The 21,664-nt window shown below is 40.6% G+C and overlaps 2 protein-coding genes across 3 annotated transcripts in view; both read right to left on the bottom strand.

Annotated features, from left to right (window-relative positions):
* Window positions 1–2,968: 2,968 nt before the first annotated feature.
* LOC117330036 (early nodulin-75-like) lies at window positions 2,969–5,931 on the bottom strand. The gene is made up of 2 exons (XM_033888255.1): window positions 5,880–5,931; window positions 2,969–4,707 (listed from the first exon to the last, which is right to left on the bottom strand). Exons 1-2 carry the CDS (start codon window positions 5,929–5,931, stop codon window positions 2,969–2,971), a joined length of 1,791 nt encoding a protein of 596 aa, XP_033744146.1.
* Window positions 5,244–21,664, bottom strand: part of LOC117328964 (N-acetyllactosaminide beta-1,3-N-acetylglucosaminyltransferase 2-like) — a 51,635-nt gene continuing 35,214 nt past the window's right edge. Inside the window, exons 2-3 of one of the 2 annotated variants that reach the window (XM_033886605.1) lie at window positions 11,852–11,857; window positions 5,244–7,653 (exon numbers count right to left, since the gene is read on the bottom strand). In XM_033886605.1, the coding sequence (XP_033742496.1) occupies window positions 6,339–7,607 (1,269 nt within the window). In that variant the 5' untranslated portion in view covers window positions 7,608–7,653; window positions 11,852–11,857 and the 3' untranslated portion in view covers window positions 5,244–6,338. Of the gene's footprint in view, window positions 7,663–11,851; window positions 11,858–21,664 lie in introns of both variants that reach the window. The other variant, XM_033886606.1, reaches the window with a different exon arrangement.

Raw genomic sequence — 21,664 nt, 5'->3', positions numbered from 1 at the left:
AACACTGTACACTCTTTTAGGGGCGGGGCTCATAATATGCGTACCCTTAATATGTGTACCCTTAATATGTATAACCTTAATATGTGTACCCTTAATATGTGTAACCTTGATATGCGTACCCATAATATATGTACCATTAATATGTGTAATTTAAATACATGTACCCTTAATATGTTAAGATGGAAAACACTCTTGCTCCATTGAATGGAGTGTCAAGATTGAAGCACCTCTTGCTTCTCTGAATGGAGAGTCAAGATTGAAGCGCCCTCTAGCTCCCTTGAAAAAAGTGTTAAGATGCAATCGCCCTCTTGCTTCGTTGAATGGATTGTCAAGATTGAAGAACCATCTTTCCACGGAACTGAGTGTCCAGATTGATGCACCCTCTTGCTCCGCTGAATGGAGTGTTGAGAATGAAGTGCCCTCTTGTTCCCTTGAATGGGGTGTCACGGTTAAAGCGCCCTCTTGTTCACCTGAATGGAGTGTCAAGATGGACAAACTATCTTTCTCCGCTGAATGAAGAGTCAAGATTGAAACGCCCTCTTGTTCCTCTGAAAGAAGTGATAAGATGGAATCGCCTGTTGTTCTCATGAATGGAGTGTCACGGTAAAATATCCCTCTTGCTCCCCTGAATTGATTGTCAAGATTGAAGCACCCTCTTAATCCCCTGAATGGAGTGTTGATTGGAAGCAACCTCATGTTCTCCTTAATGGAATGTCAAGATGGAAGCACCCTCTTACTCCGCTGAATGGAGTGTCAAGATTGAAACGCCCCCTTGCTCCCCTGAATTTATTGTCAAGATTGAAGCACTATCTTGCTCCGCTGCATGGTGAGTCAAGATTGAAGCATCCTCTTGCTCCCCTGAATTGAGTGTCAAGATTGTATCACCCTCTTACTCCCCTAAATGGAGATACATGATTGAAGCGCCCTTTTGCTCCCCTGAACGAAGTTTCAAGCTTGAAGCCCCATCTAGCTCCCCTGAATGAAGAGTCAAGATTGAAACGCCCTCTTGTTCCTCTGAAAGAAGCGTTAAGATGGAATTGCCTCTTGTTCTCATGAATGGAGTGTCACGGTAAAATATCCCTCTTGCTCCCCTGAATTGATTGTCAAGATTGAAGCACCCTCTTTGTGCTCTGCTGAGTCGCGAATAAAGATTGAAGCAGTCTCTTGCTACACTGAATAGCTACTCATTAAAATGGCGAATGAAATACAAAAGCGACGAAGTTGAAGTCGTGTTTGAAAAATATAGGAAACGATATCAAACAGAATCGAAAAACGCCTTTCTATCTTGGACAAAGCCAAACTGCGTCTGCGTTTTTCGCTATAACTTTTGGACTGTTCCAGTTAAAACTATCTTGTATTTTAAATATTTGTAACATGCGTTTGCAATCTTCGTTTAAATGGAGGAAACAAATATATATCAAGCGAAGAGGTGAATACAAAGGAAATCTCAATTGATGCTTCGAAACACTGTACACTCTTTTAGGGGCGGGGCTCATAATATGCGTACCCTTAATATGTGTACCCTTAATATGTATAACCTTAATATGTGTACCCTTAATATGTGTAACCTTGATATGCGTACCCATAATATATGTACCATTAATATGTGTAATTTAAATACATGTACCCTTAATATGTGTACCGTTAATATGTGTACCCCTGATATGTGTACCTTAATATGTGTACCGTTAATATGTGTACCCTTGATATATGTCCACTTGATATGTGTACCCTTAATTTATGTACCCTTAATATGAGTACCCTTGATATGTGCAACTTACAAATGTGTACCCTTTATATATTTGCCCTTAATATGTATACCTAATCACTGACACCCTTGTTGCTCTCCTAAAAATGATATTGTGTTGCTGTAAAACTGTATCTATAATTGATGTTTTTTCTATGTATTTCATTTACTCATAATATGCAAAAGGATGAATAAAAAGATTTCAAAACTGAAAAAATAAGTATGTCCTTGATATGCGTACGAGAAGGTAAACCTAAAGAGACATCGTGCATATAGCGAGAAATTTAGATGTGCATACTAGTTTCATCAACTAAAACCAGCATCCCCGGATCCGGTTTTGAAATCAAATCAGAACTTAAAGAGAGTGACGACGGGGTGTTGTGATTAGTGTGGGGTGCTGTATCAACGGCTTGGTTTGGTTGTTGTATCGACGGCTTGGTGTGGTGCTGTATTGATGGCTTGGTGTGGTGCTGTATTGACGGCTTGGTGTGGGGTGTTGTATTGATGGCTTGGTGTTGGGTGTTGTATTGACGGCTTGGTGTGAGGTGCTGTATTGATGGCTTGGTGTGGGGTGTTGTATTGATGGCTTGGTGTTGGGTGTTGTATTGACAGGCTTGGTGTGAGGTGTTGTACTGACGGCTTGGTGTGGGGTGTTGTATTGACGGCTTGGTGTGGTGCTGTATTGACGGCTTGGTGTGAGGTGCTGTATTGATGGCTTGGTGTGGGGTGTTGTATTGACAGCTTGGTGTGGTGTTGTATTGACAGCTTGGTGTGAGGTGTTGTATCGACGGCTTGGTGTGGGGTGTTGTATTGACGGCTTGGTGTGGGGTGTTGTATTGACGACTTGGTGTGGGATGTTGTATTGACGGCTTGGTGTGGGGTGTTGTATTGACGGCTTGGTGTGAGGTGTTGTATTGACGACTTGGTGTGAGATGCTGTATTGATGGCTTTGTGTGGGGTGTTGTATTGACGGCTTGGCGTGGGGTGTTGTATTGACCGCTTGGTGCGGGGTGTTGTATTGACGGCTTGGTGTGGGGTGTTGTATTGATGGCTTGGTGTGGGGTGTTGTATTGATGGCTTGGTGTGGGGTGTTGTATTGACCGCTTGGTGTGAGGTGCTGTATTGATGGCTTGGTGTTGGGTGTTGTATCGACGGCTTGGTGTGGGGTGTTGTATTGACGGCTTGGTGTGGGGTGTTGTATTGACGGCTTGGTGTGGGGTGTTATATTGACGGCTTGGTGTGGGGTGTTGTATTGATGGCTTGGTGTGAGGTGGTGTATTGATGGCTTGGTGTGGGGTGTTGTATTGACGGCTTGGTGTGGGGTGCTGTATTGACGGCTTGGTGTGCGGTGCTGTATTGACCGCTTGGTGTGGGGTGCTGTATTGATGGCTTGGTGTGGGGTGTTGTATTGATGGCTTGGTGTGGGATGTTGTATTGACGGCTTGGTGTGAGGTGTTGTATTGACGGGTTGGTGTGGGGTGTTGTATTGATGGCTTGGTGTGGGGTGTTGTATTGACCGCTTGGTTCGGGGTGTTGTATTGACCGCTTGGTGCGGGTTGTTGTATTGACCGCTTGGTGTGGGGTGTTATATTGACGGCTTGGTGTGGTGTTGTATTGACCGCTTGGTGTGGGGTGTTGTATTGATGGCTTGGTGTGGGGTGTTGTATTGACCGCTTGGTGTGGGGTGTTGTATTGACCGCTTGGTGTGGGGTATTGTATTGATGGCTTGGTGTGGGGTGTTGTATTGATGGCTTGGTGTGGGATGTTGTATTGACGGGTTGGTGTGGGGTGTTGTATTGACGGCTTGGTGTGGGGTGTTGTATTGACCGCTTGGTTCGGGTTGTTGTATTGACCGCTTGGTGCGGGTTGTTGTATTGACCGCTTGGTGTGGGGTGTTATATTGACGGCTTGGTGTGGTGTTGTATTGACCGCTTGGTGTGTGGTGTTGTATTGACCGCTTGGTGTGGGGTGTTGTATTGATGGCTTGGTGTGGGGTGTTGTATTGACCGCTTGGTGTGGGGTGTTGTATTGACCGCTTGGTGTGGTGCTGTATTGACGGCTTGGTGTGGGATGTTGTATTGACGGGTTGGTGTGGGGTGTTGTATTGACGGGTTGGTGTGGGGTGTTGTATTGACCGCTTGGTTCGGGGTGTTGTATTGACCGCTTGGTGCGGGTTGTTGTATTGACCGCTTGGTGTGGGGTGTTATATTGACGGCTTGGTGTGGTGTTGTATTGACCGCTTGGTGTGTGGTGTTGTATTGACCGCTTGGTGTGGGGTGTTGTATTGATGGCTTGGTGTGGGGTGTTGTATTGACCGCTTGGTGTTGGGTGTTGTATTGACCGCTTGGTGTGGGGTGTTGTATTGACGGCTTGGTGTGGTGCTATATTGACGGTTTGGTGTGGTGCTGTATTGACGGCTTGGTGTGGTGTTGTATTGATGGCTTGGTGTGGGGTGTTGTATTGACCGCTTGGTGTGGGGTGTTGTATTGACCGCTTGGTGTGGGGTGTTGTATTGACGGCTTGGTGTGGGGTGTTGTATTGACGGCTTGGTGTGGTGCTGTATTGACGGCTTGGTGTGGTGCTGTATTGACGGCTTGGTGTGGGATGTTGTATTGACGGCTTGGTGTGGGGTGTTGTATTGACGGCTTGGTGTGGTGCTGTATTGACGGCTTGGTGTGGTGCTGTATTGACGGCTTGGTGTGGGGTGTTGTATTGACCGCTTGGTGTGGGGGTGTTGTATTGACCGCTTGGTGTGGTGCTGTATTGACCGCTTGGTGTGCGGTGTTGTATTGACGGCTTGGTGTGGGATGTTGTATTGACCGCTTGGTGTGGGGTGTTGTATTGACGGCTTGGTGTGGTGCTGTATTGACGGCTTGGTGTGGAATGTTGTATTGACGGCTTGGTGTGGGGTGTTGTATTGACCGCTTGGTGTGGTGCTGTATTGACCGCTTGGTGTTGTGCTGTGAGACGAGCAGGATCTCAACTGCCAATATATTACACTCATGGTAAGACAGTAACCAATACTATATCAAAACGGTATCGACTCTTTTATTGGTCAATAATGAACAACTTTATTTTGTGAAGTGAAGATATGTGAAGCATTGACAGTCTAATGAAAGTATGCATACTTCATTCACACGTTCATACACTCACATGTTCATGCATTCATACGTTAATACGCTCATACGTTCATATATCCACACGTTCATACATTCGCACAAACATCCACAATTTCATACATTCACAAATTCATACATCCACAAATACATTCACACGTTCATACATTCACAAATTCATACATCCACAAATACATTCACACGTTCATACATTCACAAGTTCATACATCCACACATACATCCACACATACATTCACACGTTCATACATCCACACATACATTCACACGTTCATACATCCACACATACATTCACAAGTTCATACATCCACACATACATCCACACATACATTCACAAGTTCATACATCCACACATACATTCACACGTTCATACATTCACACATACATTCACACGTTCAAACATTCACACATACATTCACACGTTCATACATTCACAAGTTCATACATCCACACATACCTTCACACGTTTATCGCACATCCACATGTTTATATATTCATGCGATCAATAAGGAAAAACAGACTTATACAACCATCTTGACAAAGTAATCTTTAAATTGCTGAATCCACGACCAAACTGAATTCTGTTATAATTCTCACAACACATTAATATATCGGACATGTAGTACACATTGAGTACTATGTTACTGAGCATTTTTCAAAGTGTTATACACCAAGATTACAATACTTCGTGTATAGGCCCATTAATTATTACTTTTCATTTAATATACATTATAATGGCATGAACGGCATAAAGGACTTTAAATGTAATACGGCGCGTGCCCGTTATGATGTCATAACTGTAGCAATGGAGTCATACAGTATTGAACTTCCTTGCTATGATCTTTACTGTCGGAAAATGAGAGTTTTGCATGAAAACATATCACATTGCATTGTACAATACCGCAATATGATTTTCCCGTAAAGCCTTGTCATTTATGACTACTGTATCAAACCAAGATAGGTCGTTCAGTTCGTCAATAATGTCACAATTATGTTACCAATGACGTCATGCTTATTGGCATGATTATTGTGCAAGTGCACGTGTGCCATTTCGTCCTAATCGAATGGCAATATTGCACGGAAAATAAAATATGTTATAAAATAGTTATGGCACTCATCTGTGAAATAAAAAAAATGAAAACAAGAATCATCTGATATTAGTATTGGTCCATGGACTACTGCAGAGTTTCAGTTAAAATTTTGAATTTTTCCTAATTTACAAATGTATATCTAATATCATATCAAAATGATCTCTAATTTTAGCTTAAAAATCTGAAAATGTATATTTTATTTTACGCATTACTTTAATATTTTTCGGGAAATAAAAAACGAAGCAACGCATTTTTGTGAAACCGAAATCCAGATATCATTTTGTGCACATTCTATGAGTTGTATGTGCCGCCCTCATTAATATCACAGTGTAAACACGGCGGTACATCTACTGTTGCCCAAACACATCATGTTAACAGTAACTCCTTAGGTAAATATTTGACTGCTAAATCTTTGAACATTGATAAAGACGCATACCACAGTTTCTCCATTACGCCTTCTTTGAATGCGTACGCAGCTAAATAGTGGCATGTTGTATTTCCGGTGAAGCATTTAATACCGGCCTCCTGGCTGAGTGTTAGATTACTAGTAAATGGAATGTGTTTCACTTTTCCTATCTTATACGGAAGTAATCCATACAAGTAAACATCATCAACCCAGAAAAACGGGGTCATGAACGAGGCTCGGTAAAGTTCCCGGATGATGCTTGGCGACATTATGACGAAATAGCCGTTACAATACGTCACTGGATAATGCGTCATGTTTTTGAACTCGTCACCTTTGACTTGCCATTTGCTCTTGTTTCGAACAATAGGACTGGTGCCCTTGTGTCTAACCTGACAACCCATAAACCTGGTATTGTCTTTATATTTGGGAAAGTACACATCCAAAAGTAGAAATATATTCACGAACATATCATCGTCCACCTTCACGATGAGGTCGGCTTTAGGACAGTACTCGGTGATCCAGCGATAGGCTAGCACGCCCTTATGAGTAAGATTATGATAGGTGTCTTTAAAGTTCCCCTGGACAATATCACCATGCACAACGCTCTCATTCTCCAACATAATCTCGGTGTCCTTGTTGTCTGTTAAGCCGAACATAAACACTATCCTAAGTCCATGGTTAATGAGAATATTTTTGTTAGCCCAGGTTTCCCGTATGGACCTGCGCCGTTTGAAGTGATCAGTAGCAGTATGAACAATCACCAATAGCCCCGGCTTTTTCATGTCCTTACAGATGTTAACGTTGTTGATAAGGTACGGGGATTGCAGAGTAACCGGATATAGCGTCTTCTTCACAAATCTCCTGCCTGTACTGTTGGCTTTAATAGAGGGCCTGGCGACGGCCCCGTCTGTTGTTTTGTTTAAAAGTGGTCCCTTTTTGTATATTCCGTTTAAGTTATAAAGAGCTTTTTTCGTACTAACTTTGGTTTGTCGGAGTTTCCTGGCAAGATTGGACGAGGCTGGGACGTTGAATATGACATCTAAACTGCCGTCGGAGTGTTGTAGCACCGACTGATAGGACGCTTCCCTGGACACATCGTTAAAGTCTATGGAATCTAGGGGGCCATTCAAAAAACGGAAGTGGATAGTAAAGGCAAAGATGGCAACAGTTGTTAGAATAAGTGCCAACAGGATGCGCCTTAGTCGATTCGTCGACCTCTTGGTGTCCATGGCTAGAGGCACCGTCTTACACCTGTTGCGTCATTTACGGTTTTCGAAACATCACCTGTAAGTAGATCAACGGTATTTTCAATAGCGTGCGTCATAATAACAAAGAGTCAGTAATAAACAGACATTCCGAAGTATAGATAATCAGTGTTACCAATGCCCTAAGTTCGATAAGCGTGCCTATATCACACTACTGCCTCCTAGCACTAAACCCTGGCAACTGGAAGTCACTCCGGAACCTGTACCTACCTTTAACATTACGTTTTACTAGTTGAAGGATTTGATGTATAGCAGAAGGATATTTTATGAAACCCAGGACAGACGTTTAGTAACTTGTGTATCGGGTGTGGTGGTTAGAGAACAGCCGCTACTACTGGAGGGAATTATAGGTGTGTGTCAGTCCCCTGTCGGTTCTACCAGCAGGATTGTAACTTTGTACCGCCCCCCGCTGGTAGTTTGGTCGGGGTCGAGGTTTATATCATATCTCTCCCTGTCTTGTTTAGTAATGATTCGTTTATATATATATAAAACAATTTTGTAAATATTACCACCACATGTAGATATATGACACCGTGTATCGGGACCGAATGGTTCAATATAGTGGTAACAACATTAACTAATTATAGAAAGCATTATCACATACAAACAGTAACCATGGGTCTTGTAACCTAGACAACGAAAGGGAAATCACAGGTTAATTAACTCTAAGTGACTAATGGGTTAATATGGCTAAAATGGCTGGCCAGTGTCTAATAATGACATTTGACTATTGTTCTCCCAGTCACAGAGTAATGGGGGGACCACATACTTCCGTAAACAGGACAAGCGTATGTTATGTACTGAGTATGGACTTGTCTTCAGGTAACGAGGCACGTGAAAGTACATCATTAGACAGGTGAGATGGATTCAGTGCATGACGACAGTGATGTCACCTATATGGTCAAATGAGGACAGACAGGCGATTGTTAATGACATTTCATAACACTAACGACATACAGCACTAACGACACACAGCACTAACGGCACACAGCACTAACGGCACTCAGCACTAACGATACACAACACTAACGACACACACTAACGACACACAGCACTAACGGCACTCAGCACTAACGGCACACAACACTAACGACACACAGCACTAACGATACACAACACTAACGACAACCTAACGACACATAACACTAATGACATACAACACTAACGACACATAACACTAACGGCACACAACACTAACGACACACAGCACTAACGGCACACAGCACTAACGACACACAACACTAACGACACACAACACTAACGACATACAACACTAACGACATACAACACTAACGACACACAGTACTTACGACAAACAACACTAACGACAATCTAACGACGCATAACACCAACGACACATAACACTAACGACACATAACACGAACGACACAAAACACTAACGAGACCATAACGACACATAACACCAACGGCACATAACACTAACGACACACAGCACGAACGGCACACAGCACTAACGGCACACAGCACTAACGGCACACAGCACTAACGACACACAACACTAACGACATACAACACTAACGGCACACAACACTAACGGCACACAACACTTACGACATACAACACTAACGACACACAGCACTAAAGGCACACAGCACTAACGGCACTCAGCACTAACGACATACAACACTAACGACACATAACACTAACGACACACAACACTAACGGCACACAGCACTAACGACACACAGCACTTACGACACACAGTACTAACGACACACAGCACTAACGACACAAAACACTAACGACACACAGCACTAACGACACACAGCACTAACGGCACACAACACTAACGGCACACAACACTAACGACACGCAGCACTAACGACACACAGCACTAACGGCACACAACACTAACGACATACAGCACTAACGGCACACAGCACTAACGGCACACAACACTAACGGCACACAACACTAACGGCACACAACACTAACGGCACACAACACTAACGGCATACAGCACTAACGGCACACAACACTAACGACACACAACACTAACGACATACAACACTAACGACACATAACACTAACGATAGATAGCAATAACGACACACAGCACTGTACACTTAAACCCATAGAAAAGTACACATAGACCAAGAGTGAGCAATACACATAGACCCAGAGTGAGCAGTACACATATACACAGAGTGAACAGTACACATATACACAGAGTGAACAGTACACATATACACAGAGTGAACAGTACACATAGACCCAGAGTGAACAGTACACATATACACAGAGTGAGCAGTACACATATACACAGAGTGAGCAGTACACATTATACACAGAGTGAACAGTACACATATACACAGAGTGAACAGTACACATAGACCCAGTGTGAACAGTACACATAGACCCAGAGTGAACAGTACACATAATCCCAGAGTGAACGGTACACATATAGACAGGGTGAACAGTTCACATATACACCGAGTGAGCAGTACACATTTACCCAGAGTGAACAGTACACATATACACAGAGTGAGTAGTACACATATACACAGAGTGAGCAGTACACATATACACAGAGTGAGTAGTACACATAGACCCAGAGTGAACAGTACACATATACCCAGAGTGAACAGTACACATATACCCAAAGTGAGCAGTACACATATACCCAGAGTGAACAGTACACATATACACAGAGTGAACAGTACACATATACACAGAGTGAGCAGTACACATATACCCAGAGTGAACAGTACACATAGACCCAGAGTGAGTAATACACATATACACAGAGTGAACAGTACACATATACCCAGAGTGAACAGTACACATATACACAGAGTGAACAGTACACATATACACAGAGTGAACAGTACACATATACACAGAGTGAACAGTACACATATACACAGAATGAACAGTACACATATACACAGAGTGAACAGTACACATAGACACAGAGTGAACAGTACACATATACACAGAGTGAACAGTACACATATACACAGAGTGAACAGTACACATATACCCAGAGTGAACAGTACACATATACACAGAGTGAACAGTACACATATACACAGAGTGAACAGTACACATATACACAGAGTGAGCAGTACACATATACACAGAGTGAGCAGTACACATAGACACAGAGTGAACAGTACACATAGACACAGAGTGAACAGTACACATATACACAGAGTGAACAGTACACATATACACAGAGTGAACAGTACACATATACCCAGAGTGAGCAGTACACATAGACACAGAGTGAACAGTACACATATACCCAGAGTGAACAGTACACATATACACAGAGTGAACAGTACACATATACACAGAGTGAACAGTACACATATACACAGAGTGAACAGTACACATATACACAGAATGAACAGTACACATATACACAGAGTGAACAGTACACATAGACACAGAGTGAACAGTACACATATACACAGAGTGAACAGTACACATATACACAGAGTGAACAGTACACATATACCCAGAGTGAACAGTACACATATACACAGAGTGAACAGTACACATATACACAGAGTGAACAGTACACATATACACAGAGTGAGCAGTACACATATACACAGAGTGAGCAGTACACATAGACACAGAGTGAACAGTACACATAGACACAGAGTGAGCAGTACATATAAACACAGAGTGAACAGTACACATAGACACAGAGTGAACAGTACACATAGACACAGAGTGAACAGTACACATATACACAGAGTGAACAGTACACATATACCCAGAGTGAGCAGTACACATAGACACAGAGTGAACAGTACACATATACACAGAGTGAACAGTACACATAGACCCAGAGTGAACAGTACACATAGACACAGAGTGAACAGTACACATATACACAGAGTGAACAGTACACATATACCCAGAGTGAGCAGTACATTACAGTTTTGGTGCCGAACACCAGAGATCATGGAACATCCCACATCAAAGTTAACAACTCAGGACATGTCGCTGTGTTATAAACAATGTATTAAGATCTATATGATTGGGAAATCCTCGGTCTGCCCGTGTCAACATTTTAATATACATAAGTATTTAGTATGATACCGTAGGATAGGCGACAGGAATTAAACTTAATGTGACATTTATTCATACGTTTATTTTGGGCTGGTGAAGTTGATAGTAGAGGTTAAGATAAGGTTTATTGTACATACATTTATTGTTAATTTAAGGACACTCTGACACTCGAGAACATGATTCTGTAATAAATATGTAGATATGTCAAACAAATTCGTCTGCATAAACAACATTTATTACAAAGGTAATTGGATGTACAACAGGCCCACTGTTAATTGGGTGTACAACAATTCACTAATTGGATGTACAACATACCATTAATTGCATGTACAACGGACCAATAAATGGATGTACACCATACCCATTAATTGGATGTACAACAGGACCATTAATTGGATGTACAACAGGACCATTAATATGAAGTACAATAGGCCCGTTAATTGGAGGTACAATAGGCCCGTTAATTGGATGTACAATAGGCCCGTTAATTGGATGTACAACAGGACCATTAATATGATGTACAATAGGCCCGTTAATTGGATGTACAATAAGCCCGTTAATTGGATGTACAACATTCCTTTAAATGGATGTACAACATACCATTAGTTGGATGGATGTACAACACATCATCAATTGGATATACAACAAACCCGTCAATTGTATGTTAACAGGCCCATCAATTGGAGGTACAACATACCATCAATGAATGTACGACAGTCCCATTATTGGATGTACAACTGACCCATTAATGTATTACAACATATCCATCAATGGATTACGACATACCAATTAAATGGATGTAAAACAGATCCATTAATTGCATGTAAAACATACCCATTAATGAATGAACAACAGACCAATTGATCGGATGTACAACAGGCCAATTAACTGTATGTAAAATAAGCTTATTAATGGATGTACAAGAGACCCATTGATCGATGTTCAACAGACCTATGAATTAGATTACAACATACACATTAATGGACGCACAGCATAAATTTATTGCAAAACTGACCTTAATGGGGTACAACATACTCATTAATTGGATGTACAAGAGACCCCTCGATTGATGTACAAGAGACCCCTCGATTGATGTACAACAAACCCATTAACTAGGAAAATATAATGAAATAAATTGACTTCCACCTTAAAATGGAATAGAACTTTTTTACTGAGGATTCTCGGTGAACAGTATATACACCATGTAGTAGACACATGTATATATGTACCTACTCACACACTATAAACAATATATACTGTAATCTGTGTTGTTTACGACGGCTCAAATCTTCGTAATAAAACACATGAATCAAGGAGGATATATCTCCCACGGAAAACATGAAACAGACCATAATTGTCTCAATCTTATGTAAGAGTATTATCAATTCTCGATCTTACTTTCCCTCTTTGAAAAAAAAGTAGAAAAAAAGACCGAACGCCTTAAAAATAACAACATTTACAATATCAAATTATAAAACACATTTGTGACAATAACAGATAATCGTCCGATGGTAACGATGGCTTAATACTGATGAAGAGAACGTACAATTCAATTCATAGACTGGAGGCCGTACGCCCTATGAGAACATATCAATTAATACAGTACATACACAAGAAGGATTTGAAATAGCAAGACAAAGTGGGGTACGATTTAAAGACAGTCCTTGTTATTGACACACACACTAACTGTACTAATCTAAACATTGTTATTAACACACACTAACTGTACTAATCTAAACATTGTTACTGACACACACTAACTGTACTAATCTAAACATTGGCCGTTAACGTATGCACCCTCTGGAAAGATAAGGAATATTGTGTGCTGGTTCGATACAAGTTTAACAATAAATAAGCCGGGCATGGATTATCGTTGCTTCGTTTATTGATCAATAAAACCTCTGTGCGTAGTACAGGTATAAAATGTCACCTCTGATATATCTCTATGGTTACAAGTCCATTTATCGATTCTACAGACCCTCGGAACCGAATTGTTTCATTGATCCAGTCTGGCCTCTCGGGTTTAGCCCCAATTAGATGCACAGTATAAGTACATTCGAATCATAACGCTGAAAGGACATCCAGAAAGTTAAAAGTTAGAATAGAACATTCCTCTTAGATATGAAATTGTATTTAAAGAAAGGTGAAAAGGTATGAGATTGACAGCCAAAAGCGGTGTATGAACGGCGACCTTGATCGTCTCCCGTGTGTTTGATAGTGTTAGGGGATTTCAAATATTATATCTAAAAGTCTTTTAAGGAACACTTACACATCATGTGAAAAATCTCACTTTTCTAACCCAAAAGGAAATCTTGGACTTGAAATAGCATAAATGACCTCATTAAAGTAAGTCTAGAAGTAACTTTTGTACTTCAAAAAAAGGATAAAAAAGACAGAAAAAATAGAAAAAAGATAACTCATGTACTTTATAGGACAAAGACACTATTATATTCAGGAAGCATGTATTCTCACACATATTTATATTAAGCAAGCATGTACTCCCAAAATCACGTATGACATACCTGTCCGTATAAGGTAATGTACATATATATTAATAAATCAGATAAACTTGCCACAAGTTATTAAATAATTGAATAACAAAATACAATTAGATTCACATGTCACAAGATATTATTTAATTGAATTACGAAAGAAAGATTCTAACAGGAAAACAAATGATTAGTGTCCGAAGTAAACATCACGGTTGAATAAATTTGCATTGTATGCAAATCTGTGTATTGACCTCTTATGTCCATCACTCACAAAGGTTATGGCAATACTGACAGGCAGTGCTGTCTTCATTCAGCCGGTGTACGGGCGACAGTTGTACGTATTTATGAAGAGATATGCCACTTGTCAGCTATATTAGACAGTTGTATAATAAAATGGAGATCACGACGAGGTAACCAGCCAGACATTTTTCGTGCCAGTCAGTCGTTTCTCCATTCTCTGTTGGTGACAAGGACTGTAGGAAATACTGCCAAGGTCTCGGTTATTGGCATTATCACATCGAAAATGAAAACAAAAACAATAACAAAGGTAGCCAATTTGTTTCATAAACAAGCTGGACTACATTAACGTTACAAATTTCAACCTATTTACTACGGTGGCTTTGCTATCTATTCCGAAAGCATCAATTCTGGCTGAGTCCGTACAGCGTCATGTGACAGATCCGTATAGTGTCATGTAGTATATCCGTATAGTGTCATGTGGTAGATCCGTATAGTGTCATGTGACAGATCCGTATAGTGTCATGTGACAGATCCGTATAGTGGCATGTGGCAGATCCGTATAGCTTCATGTGACCGATCCGTATAGTGTCATGTGACAGATCCGTATAGTGTCATGTGACAGATCCGTATAGTGTCATGTGGCAGATCCGTATAGTGTCATGTGGTAGATCCGTATAGTGTCATGTGACAGATCCGTATAGTGTCATGTGGTAGTCCGTATAGTGTCATGTGGTAGATCCGTATAGTGTCATGTGGTTGATCCGTATAGTGTTATGTGACAGATCCGTATAGTGTCATGTGGTAGATCCGTATATTGTCATGTAGTATATCCTTATAGTGTCATGTGGTAGATCCGTATAGTGTCATATGGTAGATTCATATAGTGTCATGCAATTGAATACGTAAAACAGGAACGGACCAAACTTATCTGAAAGCAGACAATATTTAGGATTCGACTAATCGAAACTGATCAAAAAGTTTCGCCATTACCGTTGTTTCAACAGATTCCGACATGGAGAAGATGTACACAAGTGTTCTAATATACCTGGATGTTTCAATTATGCGTGGTTTCATAATTTAAAAATGCAGACTTATAAAACATACTTTCTTTAGTGAATCTGTTTTGACGGCCTTTTATTAATCTGATATGGGCCGACTAACCCATATCAGATTTTTAAAGGGCCGATTACACGTTAGAACTCTTCGGATTAAATGTGTTTACCATCAGTTGAAAGAGGCTTACTCCACCAAGGAACATTTATACAGGGAATGCTACATCAGTAACTACACTACCATACACAGGTAGAGGTACGGACAAAAGCCCCCCCGGACATTAGCCCCCCCGGACATTAGCCCCTAGGACAAAAGCCCCCCCGGACATTAGCCCCTTTACACTAATCAAAAAGTGGACAAAAGCCCCTTCATAAAAAAAAATTATATTTATTTTTTTTATTTTTTATGTTTTTATTTATTTTATTTTTTTTTTTTAAATTACAATATATGTTTTAGCAGTGGTTATATTAAGTGCTACATATATATGTAAGTGACTTCAGTCACCAGTGGCTTCTGCAATGTAAACAACCAGTTCGAAAAACAACTACTTGAACTGTTACATAAACAATAAGCTATTTCACAGGTGTTTCGTAGGTTTTATATTCTCCTGGAAAGAAATATACCATTAATGGCTTCATTGTTTCTTTGATTTTAATTACATTGTATTCCTAAAATTAAACGTATTACAACACAGAGCAACATGTTTGGTTAGGTACATTATGTACTTATTATATTATAATTTGAGACACTGCAAATAGGGATCAAATGTTTATTGCTTTTGTAGACATTTCTTTGATTATCAATATTTGCAGTATATTAGGAAGTCAAAAATTATGTGTAATCAGTAACAATTTGTTCATCATGGAGAACTCTCCTGAAATTTTTAGCTTACTTAATAATATAAAGTTTGAAAAAATAAATTATGATGTTTAACCACAGACATATAATGATACACTGACATTGAACCAAGGACCTTCATTTTGCACACAATTATTCTCCAAATTTCAGAGATAAAAACAACAATATATATATATATAGTTTCTGTTTTTCAAAAGTACAGATTTATATCAAGTATACCAGCTAAATTTCTAAAGAAGGGGCTTTTGTCCGGGGGGGCTAATGTCCGGGGGGGCTTTCGTCCGGAGGGGCTTTTGTCCTAGGGGCTAATGTCCGGGGGGGCTAATGTCCGGGGGGGCTTTTGTCCTACACTCCACAGGTATACACACGCCGAAAATATGTGTGAATAAAGAAACGGACTATAACAATATAATGCATCGCTGCATACCTTAGTTGACCTTTGCCGTCAGTGGGAACTCCCAAATATGTGGGAGAAGTCGAGTGATACAGGTAAACCATGGCCTTATCTACATGTAAGATTAGGAAACCCAGTCAACAGAAATTGATGAAAGTTAGTGACGTGATGTCGCCGACACGTTCTCTCAGTATTTATTATGGATTTTGACTACAGAAAGGAAGTACATGTCTTGTTTTAGGGTTAATACTGGAATATTTAATTATACATGTAGGTCTATGTTTATTTGTCTCTCCTACTGCACGTTACCAATTATACTTCATTCAAAGACAAGTTTCACAATACCACATCGGAAACATATAACATAATGTAATTTCGTCGGGGAAAAGAAGAGAGTCCACACTTCCCAAAGTAACGTGATTTGAGTTAAGTTTATAATCAACAGCTGTATGCATAATACTTTAAAGAAAACTTTGACTCGGTATATAACTGAACGGGCAAAATTGACGGACGACTCTAGCAAATAATTTAGTTCCTGAATGGTTCTGCATAAAATTGTTCAGTTACAAAGAAATCCTTCTTGAATCAAATTCTGAATAGAAAAAACTGCGCCATACCTTTAAATTCCTCATTGACTGTCCAGACTAGTACTGCGTCCAGTGAATTGATAAAAAGACAGCTTTTATGGAGTCAGAGACGGCATTGTCACTACAGCAATCGACAAATGGGACCATACGACAGTAATTATTTATCTGATAAAGGTCCCATACGACAGTTGTCATTTATCTGACACAGGACCCACACGGCAGTTATCATTTATCTGAGACAGGACCCATACGACAGTAACTGTTGTCATTTATCTAACACAGGATCCATACGACAGTAGTCATTTATCTGACACAGGACCCACACGACAGTTGTCATTTATCTGAGACAGGATCCATATGACAGTAACTGTTGTCATTTATCTAACACAGGATACATACGACAGTTGTCATTTATCTGACACAGGACCCACACGACAGTTATCATTTATCTGAGACAGGACCCATACGACAGTAACTGTTGTCATTTATCTAACACAGGACCCATACGACAGTTGTCATTTATCTGACACAGGACCAATACGACAGTTGTCATTTATCTGACACAGGATCCATACGACAGTTGTCATTTATCTGACAAAGGAGCCACACGACAGTTGTCATCTATCTGACACAGGACCCATACGGCAGTTGTCATTTATCTGACACAGGATCCATACGACAGTTGTCATTTATCTGACACAGGATCCATACGACAGTAGTCATTTATCTAACACAGGATCCATACGACAGTAGTCATTTATCTAACACAGGATCTATACGACAGTAGTCATTTATCTGACACAGGATCCATACGACAGTAGTCATTTATCTGACACAGGATACATACGACAGTTGTCATTTATCTGACACAGGATCCATACGACAGTTGTCATTTATCTGACACAGGACCCATACGACAGTTGTCGTTTATCTAACACAGGACCAATACGACAGTAGTCATTTATCTGACACAGGATCCATACGACAGTTGTCATTTATCTGACATATGACCCATACGGCAGTTGTCATTTATCTGACACAGGACCCATACGACAGTAGTCATTTATCTAACACAGGATCCATACGACAGTTGTCATTTATCTGACACAGGATCCATACGACAGTAGTCATTTATCTGACATATGACCCATACGACAGTTGTCATTTATCTGACACAGGATCAATACGACAGTTGTCATTTATCTGACATATGACCCATACGGCAGTTGTCATTTATCTGACACAGGATCCATACGGCAGTTGTCATTTATCTGACACAGGATCCATACGACAGTTGTCATTTATCTGACACAGGATCCATACGACAGTAGTCATTTATCTAACACAGGATCCATACGACAGTAGTCATTTATCTAACACAGGATCTATACGACAGTAGTCATTTATCTGACACAGGATCCATACGACAGTAGTCATTTATCTGACACAGGATACATACGACAGTTGTCATTTATCTGACACAGGATCCATACGACAGTTGTCATTTATCTGACACAGGACCCATACGACAGTTGTCGTTTATCTAACACAGGACCAATACGACAGTAGTCATTTATCTGACACAGGATCCATACGACAGTTGTCATTTATCTGACATATGACCCATACGGCAGTTGTCATTTATCTGACACAGGACCCATACGACAGTAGTCATTTATCTAACACAGGATCCATACGACAGTAGTCATTTATCTGACACAGGACCCATACGACAGTAGTCATTTATCTGACACAGGACCCACACGACAGTTGTCATTTATCTGACACAGGACCCACACGACAGTTGTCATTTATCTAACACAGGATCCATACGACAGTTGTCATTAATCTGACACAGGACCCATACGACAGTTGTCATTTATCTGAGACAGGATCTATACGACAGTTGTCATTTATCTGAGACAGGACCCATACGACAGTTGTCATTTATCTGAGACAGGATCTATACGACAGTTGTCATTTATCTGAGACAGGATCTATACGACAGTTGTCATTTATCTGAGACAGGATCTATACGACAGTTGTCATTTATCTGAGACAGGACCCATACGACAGTTGTCATTTATCTGAGACAGGACCTATACGACAGTTGTCATTTATCTGACACAGGACCCATACGACAGTTGTCATTTATCTGACACAGGACCCACACGACAGTTGTCATTTATCTGAGACAGGATCTATACGACAGTTGTCATTTATCTGAGACAGGACCCATACGACAGTTGTCATTTATCTGACACAGGACCCACACGACAGTAGTCATTTATCTAACACAGGACCCATACGGCAGTTGTCATTTATCTAACACAGGACCCATACGGCAGTTGTCATTTATCTAACACAGGACCCATACGACAGTAGTCATTTATCTGACACAGGATCCATACCACAGTTGTCATTTATCTAACACAGGATCCATACGACAGAAGTCATTTATCTAACAAAGGATCTATACGACAGTTGTCATTTATCTAACACATGGCCGATACGACAGTTGTCATTTATCTGACACAGGACCCATACGACAGTAGTCCTTTATCTAACACAGGATCCATACGACAGTAGTCATTTATCTGATACAGGACCCATACGACAGTAGTCATTTATCTGACACAGGATCCATACCACAGTAGTCATTTATCTAACACAGGATCCATACGACAGTAGTCATTTATCTGACACAGGATCAATTCGACAGTTGTCATTTATCTGACAAAGGAGCCACACGACAGTTGTCATTTATCTAACACAGGACCCATACGACAGATGTCATTTATCTGAGACAGGATCCATACGACAGTAGTCATTTATCTGAGACAGGACCCATACGACAGTAGTCATTTATCTGAGACAGGACCCATACGACAGTTGTCATTTATCTGACACAGGATCTATACGCAAGTTGTCAGGTATCTGACAAAGAACCCACACGACAGTTGTCATTTATCTGACATATAACCCATACGACAGTTGTCATTGATCTAACACAGGATCCTTACGACAGTTGTCATTTATCTGACACAGGACCCATACGACAGTAGTACAGTACGGATGTCTGACTACCCCGGCTCTGTAAGTATAGTATAAGTACAGTACGGATGTCTGACTACCCCGGCTCTGTAAGTATAGTATAAGTACAGTACGGATGTCTGATTACCTCGGCTATGTAAGTATAGTATAAGTACAGTACGGATGACTGATTACCCGGCTATGTAAGTATAGTATAAGTACAGTACGGATGTCTGACTACCCCGGCTATGTAAGTATAGTATAAGTACAGTACGGATGTCTGATTACCCCGGCTATGTAAGTATAGTATAAATACAGTACGGATGTCTGATTACCCCGGCTCTATAAGTATAGTATAAGTACAGTACGGATGTCTGATTACCCGGCTATGTAAGTATAGTATAAATACAGTACGGATGTCTGACTACCCCGGCTCTATAAGTATAGTATAAGTACAGTACGGATGTCTGATTACCCCGGCTATGTAAGTATAGTATAAGTACAGTACGGATGTCTGACTACCCCGGCTATGTAAGTATAGTATAAGTACAGTACGGATGACTGACTACCCCGGCTATGTAAGTATAGTATAAATACAGTACGGATGTCTGACTACCCCGGCTCTGTAAGTACAGTACGGATGTCTGACTACCCCGGCTCTGTAAGTATAGTATAAGTACAGTACGGATGTCTGACAACCCCGGCTCTATAAGTATAGTATAAGTACAGTACGGATGTCTGATTACCCCGGCTCTATAAGTATAGTATAAGTACAGTACGGATGTCTGATTACCCCGCTCTGTAAGTATAGTAGAAGTACAGTACGGATGTCTGATTACCCCGGCTATGTAAGTATAGTATAAGTACAGTACGGATGTCTGATTACCCCGGCTCTGTAAGTATAGTATAAGTACAGTACGGATGTCTGATTACCCCGGCTCTATAAGTATAGTATAAGTACAGTACGGATGTCTGATTACCCCGGCTATGTAAGTATAGTATAAATACAGTACGGATGTCTGATTACCCCGGCTCTATAAGTATAGTATAAGTACAGTACGGATGTCTGATTACCCCGGCTCTGTAAGTATAGTATAAATACAGTACGGATGTCTGATTACCCCGGCTCTATAAGTATAGTATAAGTACAGTACGGATGTCTGATTACCCCGGCTATGTAAGCATAGTATAAGTACAGTACGGATGTCTGATTACCCCGGCTCTGTAAGTATAGTATAAATACAGTACGGATGTCTGACTACCCCGGCTCTATAAGTATAGTATAAGTACAGTACGGATGTCTGATTACCCCGGCTA

This window comes from Pecten maximus, chromosome 6 (genome assembly GCF_902652985.1).
Source record: "Pecten maximus chromosome 6, xPecMax1.1, whole genome shotgun sequence".
In the NCBI taxonomy this organism is placed as follows: domain Eukaryota; kingdom Metazoa; phylum Mollusca; class Bivalvia; order Pectinida; family Pectinidae; genus Pecten; species Pecten maximus.
This window is presented reverse-complemented; position numbering and strand designations above follow the sequence as displayed.

What these genes read in the sequence shown, in the direction of transcription:
- LOC117330036 (XM_033888255.1), bottom strand. Translation starts at nt 5,931, where the DNA reads ATGGCACACGTGCACTTGCACAATAATCATGCCAATAAGCATGACGTC. An exon ending in CAATAAGCATGACGTCATTG is followed by an intron (nt 4,708 to 5,879) that starts GTAACATAATTG and finishes CTCGTCTCACAG; the next exon opens with CACAACACCAAGCGGTCAAT.